Source organism: Macaca thibetana, chromosome 10 (assembly GCF_024542745.1).
Source record: "Macaca thibetana thibetana isolate TM-01 chromosome 10, ASM2454274v1, whole genome shotgun sequence".
NCBI classification, from domain to species: domain Eukaryota; kingdom Metazoa; phylum Chordata; class Mammalia; order Primates; family Cercopithecidae; genus Macaca; species Macaca thibetana.
The window spans coordinates 29907393-29918127 of record NC_065587.1 but is presented as its reverse complement, the minus strand read 5'-3'; the positions used below and the strand labels follow the sequence as shown (position 1 = coordinate 29918127).

The 10735-nt window shown below is 46.6% G+C and overlaps 1 gene segment (V, D, J or C); it reads left to right on the top strand.

Annotated features, from left to right (window-relative positions):
- Positions 1-1616: 1616 nt before the first annotated feature.
- On the top strand, positions 1617-2301 carry LOC126929736 (immunoglobulin lambda variable 5-52-like). The segment is given in 2 exon segments: positions 1617-1694; positions 1816-2301. Coding segments are annotated over 2 exon segments (532 nt in total).
- Positions 2302-10735: the final 8434 nt, after the last annotated feature.

The following is a 10735-nucleotide window of genomic DNA, read 5'->3' as shown; positions in this document are numbered from 1 at the left end:
TTTTTTTTTTTTTTTTTTTTTTTTTTTTTTTTTTTTTACTCTAAATGATGTTTCTGAAGTTCCAACCTCCACAGATTCCTAGAACAGGAATAGAATTCAGCCAAACTCTTTCCTAAGGCATAACATGGGAGATACTTGTCCCAGTTCCCAATAAGTTACTCACTTTCCATCTGAGACGTTGACAGCCTATACTTCATAACACCATCAGCATTTTGATCACAACCATTGAGCCAGTCTCTATAAAGTTCGAAGCATTTTCTAATCTTCCTGTTGTGAACCCCCAAAATCTGACACAGGTCTCAGTTAACTTAGAAAGCTTATTTTGCCAAGGTTGAGGAGGCATATCTGTGACACAGCCTCAGGAGATCCTGATGACATGTGTCCAAGGTGGTCGGGGTACAGCTTGGTTTTATACATTTTAGGGAGACATGAGACATCAATCGCCATGTGTAAGATGTATATCAGTTCAGTCTGGAAAGGTGGGATGGCTCCAGGTGAAGGCAGGACAACTTGAAGTGGGGAAGGGGCTTCCAGTCTTAGATAGATAAGAGACACACTGTTGCATTATTTTGAGTTTCTGATGAGCCTCTCCAAAGGAGGCAATCAGTATGCATTTATCTCAGTGAGCAGAGGGGAGACTTTCAATAGAATGGGAGGTAGGTTTGCTCTAAGCAGTTCCCAGCTTGGGTGGGCTCCCAAGATCTATTTTCCTTTCACACTGTCTTCTCCTGAGCCCCCCAAACCCTTCCAACCTCTGCCCATGACTGAGTTCCACAGCTGCTTTTGTACGATCAGGTATCTTTTAGCAAAATACTTTATTTCTCAGCACCAGTGATCTGTGTTTGGACATTCTTGCTTGCTACAAAGAAATACTCGAGGTTGGGAAATTTACAAATAAAAGAGGTTGAATTGGCTTATGGTTCTGCAGGCTGTACGAGAGTCATGGTGCCTGCATTTGCTTGGCTTCTGAGGATACCTCAAGGGAATTTTACTTGGTGGAACATGAAGTGGGAGAAGACATCTCTCATGGCAGAGTGGGAGCAAGAAACAGAGTAAGCGGGGAGGTTCCACACATCTAGACAATCAGATCTTGCGAGAACTCACTCACTGTCATGAGGACAGCACCAAGCCTCGCGGAATCCTCTCCGATGACTCAACTACCTCCCACCAGCTGCCTCATCCAACACTGGGGATTACGTTTCAACAGGAGATTTAGAGGACGCACATCCACACTATATCGGGAGGTGTGTGCCTTGCAACCGGCAGGGGATGCCACAGGACTGCCCTATGGTCCCTACACAGCTGCTTAGGAAGAACCACTCACTCCAAGGAACCTGTGCCCTGTGCTCAATGATGGGGACTCAGGAGTTGTGTCCTCTCTGGCCTGGCAGAGTCCCCTAAGCAGAGACCTGTGTACAGTCTTGGCAGGTGCTTCCTCCCAGGGCCCTCCCAAGGGGGAACCAAACCTTCCTCCTCCTCAGGCTGCAGTGTGAGCTGAGCTCCAGCCCCAGGGCTCAGGGAGGGCCTGGGCAGGCCTTGGAAGGAAACACATTTGCATGAGCAGCCCCTCCTCTGGCAGAGGGTGGAGAAGAAAAGGAGACCTGGGGCAGCCCAGGCCCACTGGTAGGGCTCAGGGGCTCTGTCCACCATGGCCTGGACTCTTCTCCTTCTCATGCTCCTCTCTCACTGCACAGGTAGGGAAAGTCCTTATAAACTGAGGCTCAGTGTCCAGCCTACACCATCCCCTGTGGTTCAGACCTATGAGAAACTTTACCCTAGGAACTGCCTTATTACCCGTGATGTCTGTGTTTTCAGGTTCCCTCTCCCAGCCTGTGCTGACTCAGCCATCTTCCCATTCCGCATCTCCTGGAGCGCCAGCCAGACTCACCTGCACGCTGAGCAGTGGCTTCAGTGTTGGTGACTTCTGGATACGGTGGTACCAACAAAAGCCAGGGAGCCCTCCCCGGTATCTCCTGTGCTACCACTCAGACTCAGATAAGCACCAAGGCTCTGGAGTTCCCAGCCGCTTCTCTGGATCCAATGATGCATCAGCCAATGCAGGGATTCTGCATATCTCTGGGCTCCAGCCTGAGGATGAGGCTGACTATTACTGTTGTACATGGCATGGCAACTCTAAGACTCACACAGTGCTCCAGACCCATGAGGAAGTCAGACAAAAACCTCCCCTCTACTCTCCTGGCCTGGTGAAGTCACCCCTGCTGGTGACTCTGACCAAATCTAACTCGGGGGGGGGGCATCTGTTGTCACACCAACAGCACTGGAGCTCCCACTGACAAGTAGGTCTAACGAAGTCCTACCTTGCTCACATTTCACAGGCAGACATCCCTTGCTCAGGGGTAAAATCTCTCAGTGTTGACATAGAAGAAGGCAAGAGGGGTGAGTTGGGGTTCATCTCAGCTCAGAGTCTAGAAGTGACTCAGAGATGCTGCTGGGCTGAGAGTTTTAATATGAGCCTTGGGATACCAATACAGGGATGCAGAAGGGAATTGTATTCTCCGTATCAGTAATGAACCATCAGTAATTGAAAAGTCAATACATTGAAAATAGCATAAAACATGAACTACTTTAGGATAAGTATGACAAAAATTGTTGTTTTACACACTAGAAGTCATAAAATATTGCTTAGATGCAGGTCTTAAAGAAGACCTGAGTAAATGCACAGATAATCCTTTTATTTTTTTTTTGAGATGGAGTCTCGCTGTCACCCAGGCTGGAATGCAGTGGCATGATCTTGGTTCACTGCAACCTCCACCTCCTGGGTTCCAGTGATTCTCCTGCCTCAGCATTCCGAGTAGCTGGGATTACAGGCATGTGCCACCACGTCTGGCTAATTTTGTATTTTTAGTAGACATGGGGTTTCTCCATGTTGGTCAGGCTGGTCTCGAACACCTGACCTCAGGTGATCTGCCCACCTCGGCCTCCTGCAGTGCTGGGATTACAGGCGTGAACCAATGTGCCCAGCTCAGATAACCTTTTTTTTTTTTTTTTTTTGAGAAGGAGTCTCACTCTGTCGCCCAGGCTGCAGCGCAGTGGCACGATCTGGGCTCACTGCAACCTCCCTCTCCCCAGTTGAAGCGATTCTCCTGCCTCAGCCTCCCTGGTAGCTGGGACTACAGGCATGTGCCACCATGCCTGGCTATTTTTTTTTTTTTTCTGTAGCGACGGGGTTTCACAGTGTTCGGTCTTGATCTCCTGACCTCATGATCCGCCCGCCTTGGCCTCCCAAAGTTCTGGGATCACAGGCATGAGCCACTGCGTCCGGCTGTAAAGAGACTATTCTAACAAAACTGTCTATCACCTCCCTCCTTGCCTTAGCATGTTCCAGAGTGAGGACATATCTCTCCGACACAGGAGAATATTGGTGATCTCATGTTGGCAGGTTCTAAAACAGCTGAACACACTCTTAGCCTATAATTTAGAAGCCTAGCTGAACTGAAGTATTTCTAGCTATTTAACTAAATGAGTTACATGTACCACACAAGGCCCTGTACCCAAATGCTTATAGCTACTCTAATCATGATTGTCAAAGCTTGAAAACAACCAACGTGTCCTTCAATAAGCAAATGGATCCACAAGCCTTGGTAACCCATAAAATGAAGTATTATTCTACAGTAAGAAGGAGGTACCGGGGCACAAAATAATATGCGGAAAGGTTACATGCATATTGCTAAATGACAGAAGCCCATCTGAAAAGATGGAAGTTTTGATGATGGTAGTGGTGGGGAGGGCAGGATCCTTGGGAACCAGTACCTGCCTGGAGTCCACATGACTCCCACATTTACCAGAGGGTGCTGTGGACTAAGCACCTGCTTAGGGCTCCTTAGCTGAGAGTCCCCGTTTTCTTGCGTCATGAAGGTGTTTCTGTGCCCTCTCTGGGGTGAAAGTCTTTCTTTTTCTATAGTTTTTCTTTTTCTCAGCTGTAGTTCAGACTGAGGTCAAAGGAGGGGGTTGCACAGCCTCCAGAAATAGGGAAGATTTGCATGGAGTCCTCCCACCCTGAGGATCAGTGTGATGGATCAGAGGTGATGGTGAGTTCAGCCCTGGCTATGGGCTCGGGCAGCAGAGCCTGGGGCATCTCCACTGTGGCCTGGGCTCCATGCATCCTCACTTTCCTCACTCATTGCACAGGTGGCTGCCTGCAGAGAATTCAAGGGAGGCTCCTGGATGTCCCCTGAGATGATGACCTCTCCCTCTTCTCAGCAGACCTGATCTGTCCTCACTGTTCTCTGTATTGTTCCCTTCTTGCAGAGTCTTAGTAGGAGGATGTGTTCACTCATTCCCACTCTGTGTCAGGGTCACTGGGACAAAAGAACACTATCTTTGGCACCTGGAGCAGTGGTAGCGTCCAAAGCAAATATGTGCCTTGGTGCATTGGTGCCATCAGCGCCTGGGCAGTGCCCCCACCACCATAATCTACAATGATAACAAAAGACACTTCCATGTTACGCACTGGTTCTCTGGCTCCAGCAGCTCCATCCAACTCTGCCTCCCTGACCATCTCTGGGCTGCAGTCTGAGGATGAGGTCAACTACTCCTGTCATTCTTGTGATAGCAGCGGTAATCACACAGTTCTCCAGACCCATGGGGAAGTGATACAGAAACTCCCCAGAGTGACCGCACCCCGGCTCAGCTCTCAGCCTGTCCCCATCAGCTCTCTCCAATTTCCTGCCTGAATGCTGGAGGTGGACTCGTCCACTCATGACTTCCCCAATTTTCTCTCCAAAAATACCAAATCTCTCCCTCTGTATCTGTATGAGTTATCTTCTCATACCTTTACTACCAAGCCTCTCCTCTTGCCCAGGTACAAGTCAAACAACATGGCCTCCCTCACCACTTCTGGGCTGAAGCCTGGCGACTGTGCTGATTTTTACTGTTTATCACGGGACGGGAACCTTGAGGACTGCATTGTGTGGGGGCTCATGGGGAAATGAGATACAAACCTGTGAGCTCCTCCAGCCTATTCACTGCACTGAGGAATCATCCAGTGGACCTCTCAGAAGACATGGTGTGGGCTCCTTGTGGACACTATTGGACGTTCGAAGGGGCTCTTAACTAAAGGACCTTTTTAAAGTTGGGAGTACTAACAATGCTCCACAAATTCATGGAAGACTGTTTAGAATTACTCATTCAACTAATATTGACATGCAGCCCAATTCTAAAGTATTTTAGAATTTGTTTAATGATAAATGTTACACAGATTGTTAATAGTAAATATCATAAAGAACAGAGTCTAGATATGTTTACTTAGCCTCTGATTTCATTTCATAGAGAAACTGATAAAAAGAAGGATGCCTGGAGTAGCTAAAAGATGGTTCGCTTATTCATCTTTTTTGCTAACAATCTTTCAATTCCACGTAGTGATCAATTAAGGGGACTGTGCACCATTACAGTGTGCATTGACCCCTTGCTGTCATTTCTAGCACAGGAATAGCAATGCCACAACACAACTTCCTTCTATGGTTTTCCAAAGGCCAACTTTCTCAATGCTGCCTCTAGAGCTCCATCCCCTCCTGTTTCTGCCACTCACCATAATCAGGTGTGTGAGGAGAATTAAAGTCTGTCATGGGGACACCTATGGAGTTTTCTCCCTAGACAGGGTTTGTGAAGGGAAAGCTTTAGGTCACAGATGTCTGACCTTAGAGGCCTAATAAGAGATCTAATATGATATCTTTAGTATTAATGGAGGTGAGCTATAAGGAGGAATGATGATAGAATATGCCAGGTGTTGGTAATAGCATTTGCCAAGAACAGGTACAAAACAGCTGCTCATTTAACTAATTAATATGACTTGTGTTTGGCTTGGGTATGGCAGATCTCAGTGGGGACAGGATCAGGGGAAGTGATTCTAGATGTGTCCAGATGAGAGAAAGGTGTCACAGAAACAGATCACGAAGAGAACAGATGCTGAGAAGTGTGCACATGATCACAGAGGCCACATGGAGTCACTGAATTATCCTTAGCTGGTATTTATGAGCTCTTCAGGTGCAGAATGGAGGAGGGACTGCAAGGTAAACTGAGGCAACACCAGAGACAGGCAGACTACTTATGTTTCAGAGGAAATAATTCAGGATGAGATGATGGTGTCTTTTTACAGATTCGTAAGTGAAAAAAGTAAAAGGAGCAATTTTAGATACAAAATGAAAAAGTAATTGGTAAAACAAATGAATGAGATTGAGACGCTATTGGGGGTCCAAAGGAAATAAACATCTAAGATGAGCACCACATGTCCGGTTGGGGCTTTGTAAGGATTCTTATCCACCATCTAAAGGATGGGCCCTGGGGTCATAGATTTGTGACAAAATATATGCCACTTACGTTTGTGATTTCCTCAGTGTTCCGCATTGATTCTGTGCTGATTTTTACTATTTAGCACAGGACAGGAAACTTGAGGACTGCATTGTGTGGGAGCCCATAGGGAAATAAGATACAAACCTGTGAGCTTCCTCTAATCTATTCAGTGTACTGAGGAACGGTCCAATGGACCTGTAGGAAGACATGGTGCGAGCTCCTTGTGGACACTATCGGATGTTGCAGAGGAAAAGTAATTTTGGAGAGTTCCTTCAGGGTAGAAGATGAAAAAAGGAATGTATAGTTTTTTTTTAAATTGTATGTCCTTTTGTGTTTTATGGAGTCTTAAAATAACCATGCACTTATAAACTGTAGATAGTAAATTAGATATGTATATTGCACCTCAATGAAAATAAACTAAAACATAAAAAATAAAATAAGCATGTACTTGTGCTGTGAAGCTGGTTTTGAAAGGGCAGTCAGGATGGGCCAGGCCTCCTGAGTAGCTGGGACTACAGGCATCTACCACCACGCCTGGCTAATTTTTTGTATTTTTAGTAGAGACAGGGTTTCACTGTGTTAGCCAGGATGGTCTGGATCTCCTGACCTCATGATCCATCCACCTTGGCCTCCCAAATTGCTGTGATTACAGGTGTGAGCAACCGCACCTGGCCTACTGTTTTTAAAGATGAAGTCTTGCTCTTGTTGCCCAGGCTGGAGTGCAATGGCGTGATTTTGGCTCACTCCAACCTCTGCCTCCTGGGTTCAAGTGATTCTCCTGCCTCAGCCTCCTGAGTAGCTGGGATTACAGACACCTGTCACCACACCCACCTAATTTTTGTATGTAGAGAAGGGGTTTCACCATGTTGGCCAGGCTGGTCTCAAAGTCCTGACCTCAGGTGATCCATCTGCCTCTGCCTCCCAAAGTGCTGGGATTACAGGCTTAAGCCACTGCACCTGGGCTACCTTTTACTTTTTTTTTTTTTTTTAGATAGTCTTGCTCTGTCGCCCAGACTGTAGTGCAGTGGCAAGATCTTGGCTCACTACAAGCTCCACTTCTTGGGTTCACACCATTTTCCTGCCTCAGCCTCCCGAGTAGCTAGGACTACAGGTGCCCGCCACCACGCCTGGCTAATTTTTTGTATTTTTAGTAGAGACAGGGTTTCATCGTGTGAGCCAGGATGGTCTCGATCTCCTGACTTCGTGATCCGACCACCTTGGCCCCCCAAAGTGCTGGGATTACAGGCCTAAGCCACCTCACCTGGCCTAACCTTTTACTTTTTAAGGAACTTCCAAAAGTTTGTTGTAGTGTGTAATTTTCATTACCACAAAGGGTGAAGGAGACTTTTTTTTCTGCAAGTCTACGCTGACCATTGCCTTCAACAGTTTTGATTTTTGTTTTTTGTAATATTCATTCTGAGTGGAATTAGATGGTAACTGTGTATGGTTTTGATTCACATTTTTGTGAGGATCAGTGATATTGAGAAACTGTTAACTGTGAGTCAAATTTCCTGTCTTCTTTTCACACATCTCCGTTTAGATCTCCTTACCTGGATGTTTGTTGTTGTTGTTATTGTTTTTCACTTAGTCATGTCAGTTTATTTTATGTGTTAGATAACAACCTCTTTCAGGGGTAGGATTTTTAATAATTTTCTCCTAGTCTTTAGGATACCTTTTTTTTTGTTTCATTGTTTTCTTTTCCCTGTAGAAGTTGTAAAGTATCCCTAGTCTCATATGGTTATAGTTGCGTATGTTAGCAGTGATTTTTGTGTTCAATGCCCTACTTCTACAAAACACACACAAACACGCACACACACAGCCAAGCCTTGCATTGTCTGTGGGTGTAGCTTCCCTACCTTTTTAAATTTTTATTTTTTGTATCCTTAGTAGAGACAGGGTTTCACCATGTTAGCCAGGATGGTCGCGATCTCCTGTCCTCGTGATCCACCTGCTTCGGCCTCCCAAAATGCTGGGATTACAGACAGGAGCCACTGTGCCCAGCCGTTTTTTGTTTGTTTGTTTGTTTGTTTGTTTTGAGATGAAGTTGCGCTCTTGTCCCCCAGGCTGGAGTGCAATGGTGCCATCTCGGCTCACTGCAACCTGTGCCTCCCAGGTTCAGGCGATTCTCCTGTCTCAGCTTCCCAAGTAGCTGGGATTACAGTTGGCTGCTACCACATCTGGCTAATTTTCGTACTTTTAGTAGAGACGGGGTTTCACCGTGTTGGCCAGGCTGGTCTCAAACTCTTGACCTCAGGTGATCCGCCTGCCTCAACCTCCGAAAGTACTGGGATTACAGGCCTGAGTCAACTTGCCTAGCCACTTTTTTTTTTTTTTTTAATGTTACGATGCTTTTTTTTTGACCTTTTGCAGCATGTGTGCATAGAAACAGGTTTCTTTTTTTTTTTTTTTTTGAGACGGAGTCTCACGCTGTTGCCCAGGCTGGAGTGCAGTGGCGCGATCTCGGCTCACTGCAAGCTCCGCCTCCTGGGTTCACGCCATTCTCCTGCCTCAGCCTCCTGAGTAGCTAGGACTACAGGCGCCCGCCACCGCGCCCGGCTAATTTTTTTTTTGTATTTTTAGTAGAGACGGGGTTTCACTGTGGTCTCGATCTCCTGACCTTGTGATCTGCCCGCCTCGGCCTCCCAAAGTGCTGGGATTACAGGCTTGAGCCACCGCGCCCGGCCAAGGTTTCTTAAAATATATACCACTCTGTTTTCTTATAGGACCTTTACAGTTTCAAGATTGAGTTTAGGTCTTTAATTCATTTTGTGTTGATTTATTGTATTATGAAATGTAAGGGTCCTATTTCAGTGTTTTGCCTTTGGATAAAATCATTGATTGAACCAGACTCTCCGTTTCCCAGTGTGTCTGTTTGGATTTTGAAAAATGTGTTCCCTACATATCATGTTGGGTCGAGTATCTGGCTACCTCTTTCTGTCACTTAGGTCCTCGTTCTGTGTTTGTGACAGTCCTGGATTGTTTGGATAACTGCAGATTGTTTTTTCACTTATTATTTTCTTTCCTTCTAACCTTGGATTTTCCTTTTTTCTTTCTTTCTGTTTTTTTATTGAGACAGAGTCTCGCTCTCTTGCCCAGGCTGGAGTGCAGTGGTGCCATCTCGGCTCGCTGCAACCTGCACCTCCCGGGTTCAAGCGAGTCTGTTGCCTCAGCCTCCCAAGTAGCTGGGGCTACAGGCACCCACCACCACACCCGGCTAGTTTTTGTATTTTTAGTAGAGATGAGGTTTCACCATATTGGCCAGTGGCTTGTGAACTCCTGACCTTGTGATCTGCCCATCTTCGCCTCCCAAAGTGCTGGGATTAGAGGCATGAGCCACAGTGCCCTAACCTTGGATTTTTCTTTTAATGCTTTCTACTCTCATTATTATAGTTTAAAGCATACATAACCAAGTTAGTTACATCTGTTGATTGTATGACGCTGAGTCTTGGGGTGCCAGCAACCCCGTAACACAGGCAGTGAGCAGAGGGCCCACAGGGTGGGTCTTCAGCACATGCTCCCCCTCCCTAGTTTTTTTTTATTGGTCTACTGGTCATTCCAGGTGTCTGTGGTTCTCTTCTTTTTTTTTTTTTTTTTTTTTTTTTTTTTTTTTTGAGACGGAGTCTCGCTCTGCCGCCCAGGCTGGAGTGCAGTGGCCGGATTTCAGCTCACTGCAAGCTCCGCCTCCCGGGTTCACGCCATTCTCCTGCCTCAGCCTCCCGAGCAGCTGGGACTACAGGCGCCGCCACCTCGCCCGGCTAGTTTTTTGTATTTTTTAAAGTAGAGACGGGGTTTCACCGTGTCAGCCAGGATGGTCTCGATCTCCTGACCTCATGATCTGCCCGTCTCGGCCTCCCAAAGTGCTGGGATTACAGGCTTGAGCCACCGCGCCCGGCCGGTTCTCTTCTTTATATATGAGTCCATTCAAAGTTTAGCTCCCGCTTACAAGTGAGAACGTGTGGCGTTTGGTTTTCTATTTGGGCCTTAGTTCACTTATGACAGTGGCCTGCAGTTTCCATCTTCTGGGCTCAGGTGATCCTCCCACCTAAGACTACAGGTGCCCGCCACCACATCCAGCCAATTTTTGTATTATTGTAGAGATGGGGTTTCATCATTTTGCTCAGGCTGGTCTCGAATTCTGGACTCAAGCTGTCCATCTGCCTTGGCCTCCCAAAGTGCTAGAATTACAGGCGTGAGCCACTGTGCCAGCCTCTTAACCACTGTTGATGGCTAGGTTGATTCCATGTCTTTGACATTGTGAATAACACTGCCATGAACATACGAGTGCCTGTGTCTTTTGGATAGAAGGGTTGATTTTCCTTTGGATAGATGCACAGGAGTGGGCTTACTGGGAGAGATGGTAGTTCTGTTTTCAGCTCTTTGAGAAATCCCTGACATGCTTTCAACAGTGTCTATACTAGTTTGCATC